The 20,626-nt window shown below is 34.0% G+C and overlaps 3 protein-coding genes across 4 annotated transcripts in view; all 3 read left to right on the top strand.

Annotated features, from left to right (window-relative positions):
- LOC127786488 (autophagy-related protein 9) overlaps positions 1-20,626 on the top strand; it is a gene marked incomplete in the record, with an annotated part of 1,007,132 nt that overhangs the window by 53,420 nt on the left and 933,086 nt on the right.
- Positions 9,952-12,474, top strand: LOC127786499 (vicilin Cor a 11.0101-like). Its single transcript, XM_052313942.1, has 5 exons — positions 9,952-10,941; positions 11,031-11,203; positions 11,298-11,378; positions 11,525-11,788; positions 11,894-12,474. The coding sequence occupies exons 1-5, from the start codon at positions 9,993-9,995 to the stop codon at positions 12,332-12,334; spliced, it is 1,908 nt and encodes a 635-aa protein (XP_052169902.1). The 5' UTR covers positions 9,952-9,992; the 3' UTR covers positions 12,335-12,474.
- LOC127786585 (FCS-Like Zinc finger 16-like) lies at positions 14,613-20,182 on the top strand. Of its 2 annotated transcripts, none has more exons than XM_052314078.1 (2): positions 14,613-15,032; positions 15,786-20,182. In XM_052314078.1, the coding sequence occupies exons 1-2, from the start codon at positions 14,707-14,709 to the stop codon at positions 15,898-15,900; spliced, it is 441 nt and encodes a 146-aa protein (XP_052170038.1). In that variant the 5' UTR covers positions 14,613-14,706; the 3' UTR covers positions 15,901-20,182. The 2 variants fall into 2 exon arrangements, with proteins under 2 accessions (XP_052170038.1, XP_052170037.1); XM_052314077.1 differs by having other exon boundaries at positions 14,613-15,038.

Genomic DNA, 20,626 nt, shown 5'->3' with positions numbered 1-20,626 from the left:
TGAAAAATGAGACGCTAAACGACGTCAAGTCTGACGGTGCAATTATGGCATGCCTCGAGTCGAGTGTAGAATAGTGATGCCCATTGCTCTATAAGAGACTCCATATCTGTATGAGGCAAGTCACCCCTCTTGAGCTCAATCTTCTCTCCTTTGTGTTATTCTCCGATCAGGTACTCTCATCCCTTTTGTAAAGTTTATAGTTCTTTACTTTCTTTTTAGTATAATTTTTTTTTTTTAAAAAAAAATGGATCTTTATCTCTCAAAAATTCACAAGTACTATCCATCTCTCCCGCAGAATGATTTGAAAAAAATTTATGCTGCTAGGTGTGAAAGACTTTGGCTGTTGATGCGTAATAACATCCCTGAAGATATTCGTTGGCTAATCGAAGCAAAAGTTCGATTAGCTGGTGAAACTTCACCTAGTTTTAAGCATTTTCCAGGCTTAGGGAAGAGTAGTTTTGCGAAGAAAAGAAGAGCGAAAAGAGTGAATGGTTGTTACAAATGTGCTCGATGGACCTGTAACACACGATGCAAATCTGTGGGGTTTACGTCCATAAATCGAGAAGATAAAATTAGTTTCATAAAGGATGGATTCAGTAAGGAGTCTTTGGATGATATCCGATTGACTCTTGAGACGCATCCATGTGGAATAGTGCAAAGAGAACTTCTTGCTTTATGGACTCAGTTCAGAAGTGACCACCAACGCTATAGTCTTGGGAATCTGACTAAAAACGACCCTGTTTGCCAATCTATAAGAAAATTGGATGGGAAGCTTATCCCCGCTTCATAGAAAGTGTTTAAGCCGTTTCTGGACGTAAAACCAGAGGAAGATGTGAGCCACAATCACAACTACTTATACATACATATGATTTTTGTTTGTATTTATTTCTTGTTGAATTGTTGTATAGCTACTTTTGATCGCCAAACTTTTTTTCAGGACATACAAAAGGAACAAACATGAAAGGCCAGTTAGTTCGTCGAATCAATACCATATGTGTACTTTGTGGCTCTCAACTTGGGAGCGATATTTGTTACGCACTTGCAGCGAGCGAACTTGGTAAAAAATTAGGAGAGAAAAAAATTAATTTGGTATATGGAGGGGGAAGTCGTGGATTGAATGGTTATGTTTCACAAGCTGTACATCTTGGAAATTCATCTGTGGTAGGTGTAATGCCAATCCCTTTAGCTGAACCACATATTTCCGGGATTACACGCGGTCAACTTATAGAAACGACTTCTATGTCTAAGCGCATGGCTTGTAAGATTTATCAGTCAAATGCCTTCATTGCTTTACCAGGAGGTTTTGGAACACTTGAAGAAATCTTTTGTATAATCTCCTGGGCCAAGAGTAATCTCCATACCAAACCCATTGGACTTTTAAATGTTAACCATTTTTTCGATGGGTTACTCTCTTTTCTTGATCAGGCTGTGGACCAACAGTTCATTTCTCGTTCAGCAAGAAAGATTCTCATTTCTGCATCCACCATTGATAAGCTGCTAGAGAAATTACATGCTTATGTTCCACAGTACGATCCTCATGAGCCTCGGATAGACTGGTATAAGGCAATTAGTAACAAGCGCCAAAGGGGTCCGATTAATTTAGATTTATCACTGTGAGAAATGCTCTTTATTAAGATGGCTGAGTAAGGAGTACTTTTTGTACTCTTGAGACGCATCTAATTATTATACACCTTGCAGGATTTTTCTTGGTTGTGTTCTTTAAAAAAAAAAAAAAAAAAAACTGTGGAATGTTGTTAGCAAAGTCTTTGATAAGGTGGCTGAGTAAGGAGTACTTTTTGTACTCTTGAGACGCATTTTGCTTATCTTATGACTTGCATGAAATTTTTATTTTGGTGTGAAAATATAAATATATATATATATGGTGTGCTCATTTGTTGTTTAAGTTTTAGCAGTTCACAGCAAATCTATGGACTTGTGGAGTTACAGGTATTCTTAACAACCCTAATTTATTACTGCAATTCAAGTTGGGGGGTGTAAGGTTTAGTTATGAATTATTTGGTTCATATTTAACTGTGAGTTTGCTATTGCTAGTTTGTTGTCTTGTGTGAATTGATTATCTTTATCTGCTCTTATTAAAAAAAAAAATTGTGTTTTAAATAATGCTATTCCTAAAGTTTTGAAGTTATGCACTGATAGCCGGTTAAGTTTGCAATACGAAACATGGATGCATTGATTTCTTATTTGAAAACGTATGTGCATTAGAATAAGTAATTTGCATTCATCGGGGATTCAAAATTTAAAAATTGGTTATCGGTCATAAAGTCAAAGGTAACAGTAATTAGCTTATTAGTACATTGTATGATCCCTCAACAGAAGTGGAGACTATTACCCAAGTAAGTGTTTGAGCCTAATAACCATTAATTCTGAGTCAAATAACACTTACTCTAAATATGCTCTCTTGTTTATCTTATCTTTTCAATGGCTTCAAAATATCAATTTGCTTTGAATGTCTAGTGATTAGTGATTAATTTTATAAAAATTTTATTATAATTATACCCTTCTTTTGATCTTAAAAATAGTTTAAATTAGATATTAATATATATTTTATGGTTATATGCAAGTTTAAATTGAAAAATGAATGAAATGAAATTTTAAAGTAAAATTTAATAATAATAATAATAATATATAAAATTATATATAATACATATACATCATTATATGCATACGTGTAATATATATATAATATAATATAATATATATATATGTGCCATGTGTAATACATATATATAATATATAATTTATTAATAACATTAAATTATTTTTATTTTTTTTTAGCCATGAAGACTTAAAACCAATGGAAAAATCAAGTCCATGAAGAAATCAAACCCATGGAGAAATCAAGCCCATGAAGAATTCAAGTCCATGAAGAAATCAAGCACATGAAAAATTAAAGTCCATGAAGAATTCAAGCCCATGAAGAATTAAGGCCCAATTTGAGCAACCCATGGAAGATATTATTTGGAGAAGGCCCAAGGATTATTTTTAATCCTAATGAAGATTAAAAACCAATTTATAGAAATCTATTTTTATTTTTTATGTGAGAGCTTTATTAGGTGTGTTTTTTAGCTAAAATCCATTTAACTATTAGGTGGATATTATAGCTAAAATCCATTTAACTTTATGAATGCTTTATTAGGTATGTATTTTAGCTAAAATCCATTTAATATTAGATATGTATTATAGCTAAAATCCATTTAACTTTAAGTGTGTGAGTGCCCATTAGATATAATTATGTCTAGTTGAATAATTGAAATTGTGTGGTTTATATTGCATCTTGTGGCCTATAAATAGATCACTTGATTGCATTTGTAAGTGTGATTATTATCCTTGAATCAAAGTTTAGTTGTTTCCTTATAATTCTCTCTTTGAGAATTGTTCTTGTTCTTTCCCATTTTCTTTAGTATTCTCTCTTGTGATCTTACTTCCTTCCTTTCTTCTTTTAAATTCTTATGTCATTTATTATTACTTTATTATTCACCGCCTAAATGGCCGGTTAATTTGTGCCTTTAAATTTCTGTAATTTTAATTCTTGTCATTTAATTATTCACTGCCTAAATGGACGGTTAGTTTATGCCTTTAAATTTCTGCAATTTTAATTCTTGTTATTTAATTATTCACCGCCTAAATGGCCGGTTAGTTTATGCCTTTAAAATTTCTTGTCATTTAAATTCTGTTATTTACATTACGTCGTTTAAATTCATGTCAATTAACTTTTAAATGGAAATGAATAGCTAAATCTAATCTTGGGTTAAGGCAAGGACAGTGTCCAACGCCAATGATTCCCAAAGAAAGCTGCGCTTTAAATAAGTAACATTAATTTAAATTTCAGTATGAGTGTATCTTAATTATTGAGAAATCACTAGGTTTGGATTGGAGCGTAAGCCTAACTTAGAGCTTTCATGCCATGTATGAGAGTTACTAGAACTGGAAACGCTATCATACCCAAACCCGGATGATTAATTTAGTTGTTTTGTGTATTAATTGCAATTGAATTTATGGTGGTTGCTTAAATTAGAATCCCGCATATCATGTATGGGGATTGCTTAACCTAGAACTATCATCATCTCTAATTACATTTAATAACAAACCCTCATATCTGAAATTAAATTAATGTTGCTAATCTTTTATGCTAAAATTTGAGAATCAACGGGTTGGCACTGAAATTGTCTTAACTCAAGTACTATCCAATTTTATATTCTCACTTAAAGTATTTATTTCAATTACTGCCTCAATTTATTTCCTAGTATCTGTTGTTTAAAAAACCATAAAAAACCTTGTTGCCAATTTATCCAAATGCGTGTGTGCTTGTGTGACATTCTTTTTATTTTGCCATAAATAAATCTCTCAGTGGACGACCTGGACTCATTCAGAAAATATAAATTTAAATTTGGACTACAACTGCACTCGTACACTGACGAGTATAAACCTCTCACCTAAACAAAGAAAAAAATATAAAATTTTTATTGTGTTTTGTTTTGTGTTTTAATTGCAGGGTGGGAGTGCAGCCATCTAGTATGATAGCGGATGAATTTGACTGGTTTCAAATTTCGACTTAGATGATTGAGAAGCATGATAGGGGGATCAATTTCTTTCAGTTTGAGCCTATTAAACCTTTTTCTTTCTTTAAATTAACCTCCCTTGCTATCCCATTTGAGCCATTTGTAGTACAATTTCTTTCGTTACTCTCGATTAACCCATAACCATATGAATTTTATCCAACCTGGTGTGATTTTGGGAATTAATCTGTCTTTCTATTTTCATATTTAAAGAGAAAAAAAAAAGAGAAAAAAAAAGAAGAAGAAAAAGAAAAAAAAAAAAGGGGCAAATTCTCTTAGCTATTCAGCATAACTGTTTCAAAATAAATGCTAAAAAAAAAAAAAAAAAATCCTGACACACCCTTTGCACACTCTACATTTTCTTTGACAACCCGTATTAACCTTATAGCCCCATTACAACCCAGTCTGGTCCCTGTTGATGCTATAAATCATGTGATCTCAGAATTCGAGTTTGGAGTAGGGAATCATGTTTAAATTCAGAAGTTACTCATCTAGAGCATTATTCCAATCATGAAGCTATGTCAATTTCCTTGTTCTTTCATGAAAATACGTTCCTTGTATTTGGGATGGCACCGAGTTTTGAACTTGTTCTGCATTTACTCTTATAACGGTGCACCCCCTTGTGTGTACACCTGAGGAATCCTTTTTATTGGAGAGAAAATCCATAGTAAGATTTGAAGTCAAAACTTCGAGGGAGTAAGTCTGTGTGTTGGTTATCCTAATTTCCATTCCTGAGATTATATGACCTTTAACCAAAAATCTGATTTAAAATGCTAAATTATTTATTCAATTTTATGCATTTCGGTTTCGAATTTGAAATTTTTACATTCATACAGTTATTAAAGCTTGGCATGTGTATAGTCTGATTGCTAAGGGACTAGTAATGTTTAAGTTGGGGGTATGATTAGTGGTTAATTTTATAAAAAAATTGTTATAATTATACCCTTCTTTTGATCTTAAAAATGGTTTAAATTAGATATTAATATATATTTTATGGTTATATGCAAATTTAAATTGAAAGATGAATGAAATGAAGTTCTAAAGTAAATAATAATAATATATAAAATTATATATAATACATATATATCATTATATGCATGCATGTAATATATATATAATATAATCTAATATATATATGTGCCATGTGTAATACATATATATAATATATAATTTATTAATAACATTAAATTATTTTTATTTTTTTTAGGCATGAAGAATTTAAGCCCATGAAGACTTAAAGTCCATGAAGAATTCAAATCCATGAAGAAATCAAGTCCATGAAGAAATCAAACCCATGAAAAATTAAAGTCCATGAAGAATTCAAGCCTATGAAGAATTAAGGCCTAATTTGAGCAACCCATGGAAGATATTATTTGGAAAAGGCCCAAGGATTATTTTTAATCCTAATAAAGATTAAAAACCAATTTATAGAAATCTATTTTTATTTTTTATGTGAGAGTTTTATTAGGTGTGTTTTTTAGCTAAAATCCATTTAACTATTAGGTGGATATTATAGCTAAAATCCATTTAACTTTATGAGTGCTTTATTAGGTATGTATTTTAGCTAAAATCCATTTAATATTAGGTGTGTATTATAACTAAAATCCATTTAACTTTAAGTGTGTGAGTGCCCATTAGATATAATTATGTCTAGTTGAATAATTGAAATTGTGTGGTTTGTATTGCATCTTGTGGCCTATAAATAGATCACTTGATTGCATTTGTAAGTGTGATTATTATTCTTGAGTAAAAGTTTAGTTGTTTCCTTATAATTCTCTCTTTGAGAATTGTTCTTGTTCTTTCTCATTTTCTTTAGTACTTTCTCTTATAATCTTACTTTTTTTTCTTTCTTCTTTTAAATTCTTATGTCATTTATTATTACTTTATTATTCACCGCCTAAATGGCCGGTTAATTTGTGCCTTTAAATTTCTGTAATTTTAATTCTTGTCATTTAATTATTCACCGCCTAAATGGCCGGTTAGTTTATGCCTTTAAATTTCTGTAATTTTAATTCTTGTCATTTAATTATCCACCGCCTAAATGGCCGGTTAGTTTATGCCTTTAAATTTCTTGTCATTTAAATTCTGTTATTTAAATTACGTCATTTAAATTTCTGTCAATTAACTTTCAAATAAAAATGAGTAGTTAAATCTAATCTTGGGTTAAGGCAAGGACAGTGTCCAACGCCAATGATTCCCAAAGAAAGCTGCGCTTTAAATAAGTAATATTAATTTAAATTTCAGTATGAGTGTATATTAATTATTAAAAAATCACTAGGTTTGGATTGGAGCGTAAGCCTAACTTAGAGCTTTCATGCCATGTATGAGAGTTACTAGAACTGGAAACGCTATCATACCTAAACCCAGATGATTAATTTAGTTGTTTTGTGTATTAATTGCAATTGGATTTATGGTGGTTGCTTAAATTAGAATCTCGCATATCATGTATGGGGATTGCTTAACCTAGAACTATCATCATCTCTAATTGCATTTAATAACAAACCCTCATATCTGAAATTAAATTAATGTTGCTAATTTTTTATGCTAAAATTTGGGAATCAACGGGTTGGTACTGAAATTGTCTTAACTCAAGCACTATCCAAATTCATATTTTTACGTTTAATGTTTATTTCAATTTCTGCCTTACTTTATTTTCTAGTATCTGTTGTCTAAAAAAAACTCATAAAAAAACCTTGTTGCCAATTTGTCCAAATGCGTGTGCGTGTGTGTGACATTCTTTTTCTTTTGCCATAAATAAATCTCTCAGTGGACGACTTGAATTCATCCAGAAAATATAAATTTAAATTTGGACTACAACTGCACTTGTACACTGACGAGTATAAACCTCTCACTAAAATAAAAAAAAAATATAAAAGTTTTATTATGATTTGTTCTTAATATGTTTTAATTGCAGGGTGAGAGTGCAGTCAGTAGCTTGCACAAGAATTGCAATAGTGGATAGTCAGTTTCGTACTTGTTGAATCGGCTAAACGCTCATATATAGATGGGTGATGGTAAACTCAATTGTTTGGATTAGGACAATGGAAAGCAATTTGATGAAGCGAGGCATAATTGATTCGCCTTTCCTCACATCAACAGAGGCATATGGCTCATTTTCAGACTAGGCTGAGTCACTTTTCGATCACGTCAAAAGCCAACAATTCCTATATGAGAAGATGTAAAAGAGGCTAGAAAGAGAGCTAAGGAGATACAATCGGATAGAGAGATGGAGACCAAAGACATTACCAAATTTAAGGTGATACAACCATATATAGAAAGATGGATTTGTGGAGACGTTTGATAGCGATTTTTAGCAAGTGTGCAGATTGCACAAGTAATAAAGTAATGAGTATAAGTATCGTTCTCATAAGAATTGATTGATAATTACCAAAATTATATTAACTCAAATGTTATTTAAACAATTGATTAAATGATGAATTAATTAATTTAAGAAAATAAAATGAAATAATAACACAAAAAATAAATATGAAGAAGTTCAAGTTTTGGAGAGCATTAGGGTATTTCAATTTCACTTAAATAATCTAATTTAAATTAAATAATTGATAATTTAAATTTAATTATTCATGCAATGATAATTAACTATACAAGTCAAATTTTTATTTCTGTTCCAATTATATTCTTGTGGTGTTCATTATCTAAATCAAGTTATAGATTTTTCTTTCCGATCTAAATCTATATTAATATATCAATCAAATATTGATCAAGTATTTGATAGCATTAAGTACAATAATAAACATTTGCATCAAACCATACTCTACCTCCCTAATTTTCTCCTCCATGTTTTCCTCTCCATGTTTCATGCCACTCATATCCACTCAAACTTTTAAGTCCCACATTCAAAGAAAAATACAAAAGAATCTCTTAAAATATCAAGAATTACAATTTGAGATTTTTTTTGTAATATATGGACTTAATTTGATTAGACTTTTGGGCTACGCTTCTTTGATCAATTTGGATCTAATTCTTTATAAGATAGTTAGCTCTAATAACCCTTAAAAAGGCCTTTTAATTCATCTACAAATCAGCCTAACTTAAAAAAAAATAGAATGAAAAATTCATAGATAATACTGATTATTTTACAATTTTGATTTTCTATCACTCCAACAACCAAAATTTTTTATAGAAAATTCAAATTTAAGCACCGTTTAAAGCGTAGAAAAGTAGGTATATAGAGTTTTCACATATATATTTTTTTTAGAATTTTTTAAAATTCCAATTAGTCCAATTTTTATTTTTAATTGAACCCTTTAGTAGCAAAAATTCATGACTTTTATTCTTCTTTCTCACTTTTTCTTCAAATTATGCCAACATGATAAATTATCTAAAATTAATATAGAAAATATATAAAAGCATAAGATTTAAGCATAAAATTAAGTAAAAATGATATAAAAGTATGTAAAAAATATTAGTACATCAACGCTAGACAGAGAAAAGATACTCAAGTGAATGAAACATTGGAGAGAAAGAAAAGATGTAATTGGATGAGATATAGTCGAAGAGAAATAAAGAGTTGATGAAATGTCAAAGAAATAGAGAGAGGGACGGAGTTGATGAGATGTTACTAGAGAAAGAAGACACAATAGAAAGAGAGGAAAACTATGGAAATATCAAAAAATTACCACGTTAGCGTATCTGTATATCACTTGCTGATCATGTGTTTAAATAAGTGATTTTGTATAATTTAAAAATATATTTAAAATTACAAAAAATTTAAAAATTTATAACAAGAGAAGCGTAAAAGTTTATTAACAAAAATATACTTTTCAATCGTGATAAAGGTAACTCTCATGGTTCACGAGACTGGGCAAATCATATGATAAATAAATAAATAAACAATTTATTAAATTTATTTACAGTTCCCCATGTTGCACGCACGGATGAAGTGGTAGCAAGGAAGCGAGCGAGCAGAGCACTACTCAAATTCAAATCAACAAGCCCTCGCCAGCCAGGAATTTTGTCCGTAGAGGGACGTGTCACCTTGCATGCCATCGTGGCTTCCAGCTACGACAAGACGACAACTCCAACTCCATCATCACGCTCTCCATTTCCTCCACGCCGCGTCGCCAAAACACTGCACCCCCCAGCACTTGCATGCTTGCCACCAATTCCTCGAGAAATGTCTCTTTACAAAATTCTATTGTTTAATTGGATATAGGATGATCAGTAGTTTGTCATTGTTGGGTACGCGGCGATGGCTCGCTCCAGCGGGGCGCCAGGTTAGCTGTGCACCAGGACACTCGTCCAGCTTCATGCACCAGTCTCCAGCCATCTCATCTTTATCCCTTTTTGCTTCCCAACTCTATATATATTCACCATCTCGTCTCACCGTTACTTCATCGATCCAAAGTTGCAATATTCTAGAACACTAGTACTACTACTACTACTAAGCTAAAAATGGTGATCCGAACGAAGATTCCTTCGGTTCTCTTGCTTTTTTGTTTGGTTCTTCTGTGTGGAACCATAGTCCTGGGCACACGAGATCCCGAGCTAAAGCGGTGCAAGTATCAATGCAGGCACCAGGGCCAGCATGGGTCTCGCCAGATGCACGAGTGCGAGGCCAAGTGCGAGAAGTACCAGAAAGAGAAGGAGAGGACAGAGGGCGGGGGAGGCCAGGGGAACTTGGTGCTTAACGCCCAGGATCCAAAGGAGAAGTTACAGCAATGCGAGAGGCGGTGCTCGGAGCAGCACCAGCAGGAGGAGGAGCAGTCGCAGTGCCGGCAGCAGTGCCAGGAGGAGTTCCAGCGAGAACAAGAAGGCAAGCAAGGCGGAGAGGGCACTGGCGACACGAAGGATCCCTACGACAAGAAACGGGCTGAGGAAAGTGAGGAGGAGGAAGAGAAGCGGCAACAGGGAGAGGGGAAGCGGGGAGAGGGAAGTGAAGAGGAGGAGGAGGAGGAGGAAGAGAAGGAGGGGCGAGGCCGGGGCCGGGGGCAAGAGGGAAGCGAAGAAGAAGAGGAAGAAGAGTCCAAGAAAGGCCGAGGGCGAGGCCGGAAGGAAGAAAGTGAAGAGGAAGAGGAAGAGGAAGAAGAAGAGGAGGAGTCCGAGAAAGGGCGAGGCAGCAAGAGGCACGAAGAGAGTGAAGAAGAGGAGGAAGAGGAAGAAGAAGAGTCGGAGGGGCGGCGTCGACGCAAAAATCCATATGTGTTCGAGGACGAGCATTTCACTACCACATTTGAGACCAAGCACGGCCAAGTCAAGACCATCGAGACGTTTACCGATCGCGACAGCGCTGGCTTGCTTCAAGTGCTTGAGAAATTCAGCCTGTCCATCCTCTCCGCCGATCCTCTGACCTTCATGTCACCCGCTTATTTTGACGCCGAGCTCACACTCTTCGTTGCGCGAGGTACAGAAATTAATATCAATTTCAGCTGATTCTTCTCCTCGATCTCTGCAACTTAATTAGGCTTGGTCATTGTGGTTGGACATGGACAGGGAGAGGCGCTATATCCCTGGTGCACCAGGATAAGAGGGAGAGCTTCAACCTCCGCTTCGGAGATGTCTTGGTTATTCCAGCAGGCACTACTATTTACTCGATCAACCCGGATAAGAACAAGAAATTTGTCGTAATCAAGCTGCTCAAGGCCGTGTCATCTCCTCGCGTTGAGGTACCAGCTGTACTCTTCTTCTTGCAATTAATTAAATACCTTATATACACATATATATATATATATTTCTAATCCTTTATTTATATTGGTCCAGACCTTTTTCGGTGCAGGAGGAGAGAACCCAGAAACATTTTTGAATGTATTTAGCCCTGAACTAGTGGAGGCTTCGCTGGGAGTAAGTTTCGTAATTAATTCATCATTACTTGGGCTTAGTTTTTACCTTAATCAGTCTTCGGCCGATATTAATTATTAGGTAATTAACGGCCCGAATAATGGGTTGGGTTTCTTTTTCCGTTCTCTTAATTATGAGCACCATATCAGGTAAAGAGGGATAAGTTCCAAGGTGTGCTCAAGCAGACCAAAGGTCCGATCATGAAGATATCACAGGAGCAATCAAGATCCATGAGCCACCATGAAGAAGGCGGAAGATGGCCATTCGGAGCTGAATCCAAAGGCCCGTGCAATCTTTTCGACGAGCGCCCCACCTACGCAAACCAATACGGACAACTCTACCAAGTCGAGCCCAGCGAATGCAGGGACCTCCAACAACTCAACCTTGCCGTCGGTTTGGTCAACGTCACCCGAGTACGACTGCGTTCCCTGATTCGTCATTTCATTTGAATAATCGTTTCTGTTCGTGCATGAATCTCCACACTCTAATGAATTTGGCTGTAATGTTTGATTTTCCAGGGATCCCAGACGGTTATTGAGATGGACTCGATGGCGACAAAGATCTTAATAGGGCTCAAAGGCGAAGGGGGCTTCCAGATGGCGTGTCCTCACCTTTCCTCGTCCAGCCGCAGCCGCAAGACCGGCCCAAAGTTCCAGAAAGTGAGTGCGACCCTAAGGCGCGGCGTGGTGGTCGTTGTCCCTGCCGGCCATCCGGCCATCACCTTCGCTTCCAGGAAGAAGAGTCTTCAGGTCCTGTGCTTCGAAGTCAACGCCCAGAACAACAGGAGGATCGCATTTTCAGGGCGGCGTAACGTGTTCAAGCAATTGGAGAAGCAGGCCATGCAGTTGGGCTTTGGAGCGCCGGCGAGAGAGGTGTCTGAGGTCTTCAGTAGTCAAGATGAGGAGGGCTTCGTCCCATCACGCTTGCAACAAGGCAGCGGCGGCAGGGCATTTGCTTAAACAGAGGCTTAATCTGGCCTGAGTTCTGCTCCGGCGTTTTGGTTGTGCTTTCCGGGAACGCATCTCTCTGCTTACGTGAATGTAACATAACTGTAACCTAAAGCTATTAGCTAATAACATAAATAAAAGCAGAGCTCAACTTTTTGCCCCTAATCGCTTCTCTCTCTCTCTTTCTCGCAACTGTTAATTAGATAATTAACGACCATCTGCACCTCATTTACTTAATGCATTTAATCTTATAATTAAAAAATAATTAAATTTAAAATCTATTTATTTGTTATATTTATCCAAACAATTGAGTTTTAAACATAAATAATATTTTCAGAATAATCTGTTATCTATTTATTTAAAATAAAGACTTTTGCTTACTTGCAAAAATCAGATTTTCTATATATTAATTTATAGACTTAAAAAATAAGATATAATTAGATTATAACACTTATTTTTATTTTCCAAATATAATCATATATTTCTCTCCTTCAAATATCTATTATCTTTATTTTTGGATTGAAGATGAGATATTTCTCTCTTAAGACACACTTATTTTTAGATTTATAATACCAAAGGTAAATTACAAAAATCTTCCATGAGGTTTGGTATAATTATAAGAATTAGCTCTCACATTTTGAAACTAGTAGAAAGTACCCTTTTGTTAGTTAAATGTTATGTAAGATGAAGAAATGATAATTTTACTCGTATAATAACAAGTAATTTGTGATTTTATTTAAGAATTAAAAGAAAAAAGAAAACTAGTGATGACTAGTTATTATTGTCAATCAATATCCGTGCTGTGTTTTGTAATTTGAAATACGGTACGAAAAATAAATTAATAAAAATGAGTAGGTCATCGTATTGGATTGTCAATTAAGCTATTGATATGCCGCTATAATTATTATTGTTGCTAAAGAAAGCAATCGTTGCTGCTACTACCATGTTCTGAATTGCAGCCAAATCAGAGTTTTAAATCAAGATTTCATATTTGAAAATTTATTTTCCATCAGAGTTTCAAAATCTAAACACAATTGGGTTTTAAATTTAGGACCTAAATGATTAAAAGGACACAAAATTGAAAAGAGAAAAAATAAGTGAAATCTTTTCGAGCAAACTCTAACGGGGAGAGAGTTTTAATGCATCGAATCTATCTCTAAAGGGTTTCAGTGCTTTGAAACCTCTTTAAGTTTGTTAAACCCAAAATAGAGAAAGTCGAGGGATAGAAACTTACTAAGATAGTGGCACCGAGGGAGGTTAATCATAAAAAAGATGCAATGAAAGGAGCAATTGTGAAATAGAGAATAGATAAAAAAAAAGGAAAATGAGAGAGGAAATAAAGAAGAGAAAAATATTTTTATATATAAATATATTTTGATATGTTAAAATAGTTAACTGAACTTAATTAATAACAAAAAAGATTATTATATAACATTAAATTTCAAAAAATATTTATTATATTTTCTTAAATATTGAAAATAATGTTTATAATTACCTAAACCTTTTTTTATTTAGATATTAGAACTTTTTATTATTTCAAAGACACTATTGAATAATATAATTTTGAGTCAATTATATTTTTAAATTTTTTATTATTTCAATTATACTCATGAACTATACAATTTTAACTTTATTGCACACATTGATAAATTTATTGAGAATAATAAATTTAAGAGTGTAATTAAAATAATAAAAAAATTCAAGAATGTAATTGACTCAAAATTACAAGTTCAAGAGTGTTTTTAAAATAACAAAAAATTCGAGTATTTAAATGAAAAAAACGTATAAGTACAGGAGTTAAAATATAGATTTTATCAAAATATAATGGTAGTTTATTTGATCAAATATATATTTTAATTCTTATATTTACATGTTTTTTATTTTGACATTCAAATTTTTTATTATTTTAAAAATATCGCTGAAGTATGTAATTTTGAACTATATAATTTTAAATCAATTGTATTTTTAAAATTTTTGTTATTTCAATTATACTATTAAATTATACAATTTTGAGTCAATTATACATTTTGATAAATTTATTGAGATAAATAAATTTAAGGATATAACTAAAATAATAAAAAATTTAAACATGCAATTAACTTAAATTTACAAATTTAAGAAATATTTAAATAAAGAAATAGTATAAATACAAAAATTAAAATATGTATTTTGGTTTGTTTGGAAGGCATGTCCCATGGATGGTTCAAAACCAAGGAGCAGGAGGTCCCACAGTAGCCTATATAAACCTGCCGCCTAGCAGTCACCAGGTATATGCCCCTCCTAGGCCTTTTTCCTCATCCGACTTCTCTCTCTGTTTCACTTCTCTGCGACCCGATTTTCACTCCCCAAGCTCTCTATTGTCATTCGCCGAAACCCTAGCTCCAATGCCGATGAAACGCTCTCGAATCGGCAGGTCTTCAAGCTTCAGAGACACTGGAGTGCTCTCGCCGCCTATCCAATCGCCTGACAGCCGGCCGGAGAGGCGCGCAGCTCCACCCTCCGCCGCCTCTGCGAGGTCGCCAAGTAAATCTCCTAAAGTTATGAAGCCCTCTGTTGCGGAGAATTCCACCGAATCGAGGCCGATTATTCTGTCGCTGTCGTCTCCAGTTCAGGTGAATGTTGGTGCTAGTCATAAGGAGCCGATCGGACAATTTCTCGACAAATGCTACTATTGCCAGAGGAAGATCCGCGAGAACTCTGAAGTTTACATGTATAGGTGCAGCTTTTATTCGCTTTATCCCGTTTTTACTCTGCTGTGTGTTCGTTATATACATTTTGGCCTTATATTATGATTTCATCTTGCTTTTCAAGGTTTCCTCTGTTAACTGTTGTCTTCTCTGAAAAAGTTCCTTTTCGTTTGGATAACTGTTGTTCATTGAAATATTTGATTTTAGTGCTTTCTGCTTTTATATACGTAGAACGGCTTTCATTTTGCTCTTTTTATTTTAGTACACTTCATTTAGTTCATATTATGATCATGATTATTATTCCTAATTTTGTTCTTGATTCATGTCGTTGTCTATACTTTTGGATCGCCTGGATGTGACCGTTCCAGAATTCCTTCTGTTATTTATTGGTTTTCTTTCTTGTTTCCTTGTATTGTGGGAGTTGTCTTTGAACTGTTTCTTGTGGTTTATGTGACTGATCTTTATTCTTCCTGATTGAAAACTTTTTCACCTTCAACATGACTAAGTTAATACATTTCAGTATTGATCAATGTTCAAACTGATATTTCAGGTAACTTCATTCATCTATGACATCACATGTACCCTCTCTTGAACATGTAATTTGAACTTCATGTGGTTTTTTACTGTTAGATATTTGATAAGCAATCAAACTTGAAATGTTAGGCATTCATGATTAGTAGATCAAGTGAACTAGCTTGTTCTTTATTTTCTTTTTATTGAAAATTATTTTTTGGTCCCTGAGATATAACCCAACTACATCATGAAATATGATGCAGCTACTTGCGTGCATTTTGCACTGTTGAATGTCGTGAAAAGCAGATAGCAGTGGACAATAGGATGGAGAAAGCCTCTGGGAAATCTGAAGGGTTGCAACTCAGTCCTACGGGATGAAGAATGTGAAGTGCCAGTTTGTTTTTTGACCAGAAAAGCATATAGACTCTTTCCACCATACATAACTAAGTTTGTGTACTAACTGTGGCTGTGCATAGCTGTCAGGTTTTTGAGATTGGCTTGCACTTGGCACAGCATGGTTGTTTGCGTTTAGTACTCTTGGAACATCTCAGTGGGTTTGTACAGTTGCAGTACTTTGTTTTGAAAGGAAAGCACTATGTTTCTGAAGTTCAAATATTTCAAACTTGAGTTTTATTTTAGCTATAAATTGTGATGTAATATTGTTCTTCGATATCTTATCTGAAAATTCACCCCACGTGTATATGTCCATTATTTATTGGATCTTTCTCTTCCTGGTGTATAAATCATGCTAATGTTTAATGTCAAAAGTCCAATACCGGCTAATTGGTACATAAAGTCATGAGAGATATATTTAGTAGTTTTTCTTCCCCAATTGCTTATTAAGTTTGAAACTGCTGGTCACATGCTGTCTTGATTATCCTGTTTGGTTCTTGTAAATGGATGTGTACACCTGATGTTAAAGTTGGACAGATTGCAGTTCATGTTTTAATTTTATTTTTCATTTATTGTGCTCTAGCTGATTTGTGTTTGTGTTCTGTTTCTTCTTCTTCTTCTTCCTTATTTTGGTGGTGTAGGAATTTATTCTTCTTCTTCTTCTTCTTCCTTATTTTGGTGGTGTAGGAATTTATTCTTCTTCCTTATTTTGGTGGTGTAGGAATTTATTCTTTCTTGTTTCTACCAATACATTTATGTAATGGTGATGGAGTTTAATATTTATCAAAAGTGGGATGAGCTAGATTATGGAAATGGAATCAAGATAATGTGTCTCACCTATATAATAAAAGGCTAAAATTCTCCAATGCTTATAATTACAAGATTCTTTTACCCTCTATTGAAATACTTGAGTTGAGTAGGTCCTTTGCTTATGCTCTGCATTGAAATGCTAATTCTTTCATAAGCTTATAATCTGGAAATCACTTTCCTCTTGGAGAATTTGTTGATATCAACTTTTGCTTCTACTTCTCGTTTTCTCTTCATGTAACCAAACTTACTAACCATTAAAGAATTTTCCTTCTGCTTCCCAATTCCCTAGTATACCCAGTTTTCTTATTACCTTGAGGTGGTCTACCTTACTTGGGACTCTACTTTATTGTTCCGTTGGCTTGTTGTTTATGTTAGGTGGTTAATGGATCTTATTTCTGTTTAAGTTAAAACATATTCAGTAATGTTTTTAAGCACTTCTTAGTTTCCTCTGAAAAACCTCGTGTGAGTTTTTCAGGACATCATCTCATTCAATAGTCTTCATTATATAGCCTTTCTTTTTTTGGAGGAAAGATATTCATCCAACTAGGATTTTGGTATAAGTTTTCCTGTGGAAACTCCATTGTCACTTGGATAAATTAATAGAATGGTTACAAGGAAAGAAGAAAGACCTTTGTGAGGTATTTGTTATTTAAGAAGCATGTATTATGTTCCCTGGGTGGCAATTCTAGGTTTCTAGACAAAGGAATTCACAGAATTAGTTTACATGGTTGTGATAAATGTACGGTTGGAAAAATTGGGGGCATGGAGGGAGTATCGTGTAAAAATCTCATAATTGGCTTATATCAAATATTAGGATATAGTCTCTTTATTTCCCATTTTTAAAATTTCTTGCACTAGTCCCAGGAAGAGTATTCTTGGAAAATTGAAAGAATTCCCCAATCCCCATGTTTTGTTTTCTACAAGCAAGAGAGTGCTGACCAAATAAACAGGATAATGGCTTCATGGAAAGATCTATAAAAAAATGTTCACCTTAGGATGGTCAATATTCTTATTTGAGGTTGCTGGTTAAATTAGACTATTAAGGAAGGATCTAAGAATTCAATTATCCTCAAAATTAGAAGTCAAGGAAAAAATTGATGTGGTGAAACATGGTGGAGAAAGACAACTAGCTATGGTTGAATGGCCAGCCTTAAAAAATTGATAAATAAATACAACTGCATGCCCGTTAGGTTGGATATTTTGTCATGTTCTGCAAATGATAGAGGGTTTTGCTGTAGGAACTAACGAGCATGAAATTTGACTGGTAGCTATTCTTGTGGCTCGTAATTTGTTTTTCCGTTTTAATTGAAGGTAGGCATGTCCTCTTTAATTGGCTTTCATGATTCTAGGTCTCTATATATACTGCATGGAATATGAATATAATGGCAGCTGTTTAAATAATATCTGATAAGCTAGAATTCCATACATTTTAAGTCATTTTATGTACTGTGGTCAGAAATGGAAGGATTAATTACCTTGAAATGATGTCTGGAATTTTTTGTGCTTTCAACATGTTTTGTTTCATACAAAATATTTCACCTGAGCTGATCTTAACAATTGATAATTTAATTTGAAGGAGACAAGTTTGGCTCTGTTTGTGCAAGTGCGGTGGTAAATCAGTGTCTCACACATATGGACGTTATAATCTTGCTTGGGGTTTGTAGGAGCATCTTAACTTGCTTCACAATAGGGTAAGTGTTCCCTGGTGATGTTCCCTGTGCAGAAAAACATAGGAGAGCTTGGCAGTTGGCACATATTTTCCGTTTTGGATCACTTGCATGAAAGAAATGAACTGACTTTTAAGAGTTGGAGAATCCCCTTATAGAGTTAGAGTTTTTTTATGTCCATTTCGTACGGCTGGACATGAAGGAGATTGTTTCTCAACCTTGAGAATTTCCTTATTTTGTTGAAGTATGGCAAAGTAGAACTTTCGACCTTCACATCCTTGAGCATCTTGGCCTTTCTGGATCTTATTATTATTTATACAGGTTGTATCCGCTTTGAATGCTTTTATTAATATAGATGCAAAAAAATATACTAGTATGATCAGAAAATTCCATAAAGTTTAAAATGTTAGTAGTGTGCTATGTAGATTGTCTTACATCTAGATAAGTGGAGGATTTAGTAAAACTACAGTGCCAATTGAAATACCTCTTGAACGATTCTGCAGGTGTTTCGTCCATTCTTTACTGTGGTGGCGTCAGTGTCTAAAAAATTTATGGTTCATTTCCATAACTTTCCAGACAAAGATCTCTGAAATCCATTTTAATATTTTGAGGGGGGAAGGTTGTTGTTTTGCTGCATCATGGCTGTGCTGTTTGTTAGACAACATAAGGAATGTGGAAAAATAATGTATAATACTCTGCTATTTGTTTTGTGCCTAAATTTTTCCTACTTCGTAAAATCATTTTAAGTCTAGACCATTCTTGTAAGTCTTTAGGAGTAACAAGTGTTGGTTTTATGTATTGGCAGTACGTAATTGAGTTTTGACTAAAATTGGATTGCGGATCAAGAGGCTATTTGTCAGAACATTCTTTAATGGAGGTTCCGTCAAAGGGTGGTGACCATAGGGTAAAAACAGAATATCTATATTTTCCAGGGATTCTAGCGTGTATGCCAATACCCTAGAAATACTTATGCTGTTGTGTTGGCATTTCATCTTTGCAATAGAGAATGAAGTACCTGACCGAGGGGCTTTATATATGCCCACACCTCATTTTCCACACAGAATATCCTAGTCCCTGAAACATCCTCCGTAAATTGGATGGTAAATCCAGCTGCATTTCCCACGAGGATTGGGTTTTTCTCATGGATGTTCATGAATGCTGGATAAGATATTGATTGAAAGCTTCCCAGTAATAAGATCTCTATCATTACAACTAAGTAGATTACATGGAGGATTCCATGTACATCTAACAGTTTTCTTTCAAGAGTTGCTGCAAGTTCTGTCCTATCAGGCAATGTATACGGTGCTTTCTCCTCTTCCTTGCTTATACTTGTGCTCTTATTTTATTTCCTAAAACTAGCATGAGTTAAATTCTTGTCTGTTCTCTTCTCCTCTCCGTGGTGATCGCTATGCTCCAGCCTCCAGGCAGAGGAAGAGGATTTGATTTGTTGCTGTGCACAGAAGCTATACCTAAGCTTGCTATTATTCTATTATATCCTTGAACTTTTTATTCGCCACTTATTCTCTGATCTTTTTATCTTTCAGGTTTCACGCTTGACAGTCCTAACGGTAATAATTTATTATCAAGGTTCATTTCACGAGCAAGTTGGAGGATGTATGAATTTCTTCCTAAGGTAGTTGTAGCTTGTGATAATCCTTTATTAGAATTGGCACCTGCATCTTTTTGTTTATATACCCGTTCTTAGATGTTATATCATTATATATTTCATATTCTTAGAAATCAGAGTAAAGTACGAAACTATAAGCTAAATAGCATTAATAGTGATTGAAGTTTGCACCAAGATATAAAAAAATTACTGAATTTCAATTTGGTATACCATTTCATAATTACTGCTAATTGTTGTTAAAAGAGGCTAACCGCATGCTGACATGGCTAATAATGTGAATGACTAAATAGCACAAATGGTTACTAAATTTTGCACAAAAGTATAAAAAGTTAGCATTTTGTTATTTTCTTTTAACTGTAATCGATGGTAGTTATAAAATTATGTATTAAATTAAAGTTCAATGACTTATTTTTTGGTTATAAATTAAAGTTTCAGTGACTTTTTTTTTTGTTGTGGTTCAATGATTATTTATGCTATTTAGTTAATTATCACCAATGCTAGAAATAATCTAGAGGGCTAGGAGTAGATAATTAGGACTACATCCAAATTATCCAATTTTGACCGAGAAAGTAAGGCTCGCAAAATTTCATTGCAAACCAAGCAGATA

The sequence above is a fragment of the Diospyros lotus genome, chromosome 12 (assembly GCF_014633365.1).
Source record: "Diospyros lotus cultivar Yz01 chromosome 12, ASM1463336v1, whole genome shotgun sequence".
In the NCBI taxonomy this organism is placed as follows: Eukaryota; Viridiplantae; Streptophyta; class Magnoliopsida; order Ericales; family Ebenaceae; genus Diospyros; species Diospyros lotus.
The sequence above is the reverse complement of the archived record's forward strand: the minus strand, read 5'-3'. Positions and strand labels throughout refer to the sequence as shown.

What these genes read in the sequence shown, in the direction of transcription:
- LOC127786499 (XM_052313942.1), top strand. Translation starts at nt 9,993, where the DNA reads ATGGTGATCCGAACGAAGATTCCTTCGGTTCTCTTGCTTTTTTGTTTG. An exon ending in CACACTCTTCGTTGCGCGAG is followed by an intron (nt 10,942 to 11,030) that starts GTACAGAAATTA and finishes GGACATGGACAG; the next exon opens with GGAGAGGCGCTATATCCCTG. An exon ending in TGTCATCTCCTCGCGTTGAG is followed by an intron (nt 11,204 to 11,297) that starts GTACCAGCTGTA and finishes ATATTGGTCCAG; the next exon opens with ACCTTTTTCGGTGCAGGAGG.
- LOC127786585 (XM_052314077.1), top strand. Translation starts at nt 14,707, where the DNA reads ATGCCGATGAAACGCTCTCGAATCGGCAGGTCTTCAAGCTTCAGAGAC. An exon ending in TCTGAAGTTTACATGTATAG is followed by an intron (nt 15,039 to 15,785) that starts GTGCAGCTTTTA and finishes AATATGATGCAG; the next exon opens with CTACTTGCGTGCATTTTGCA.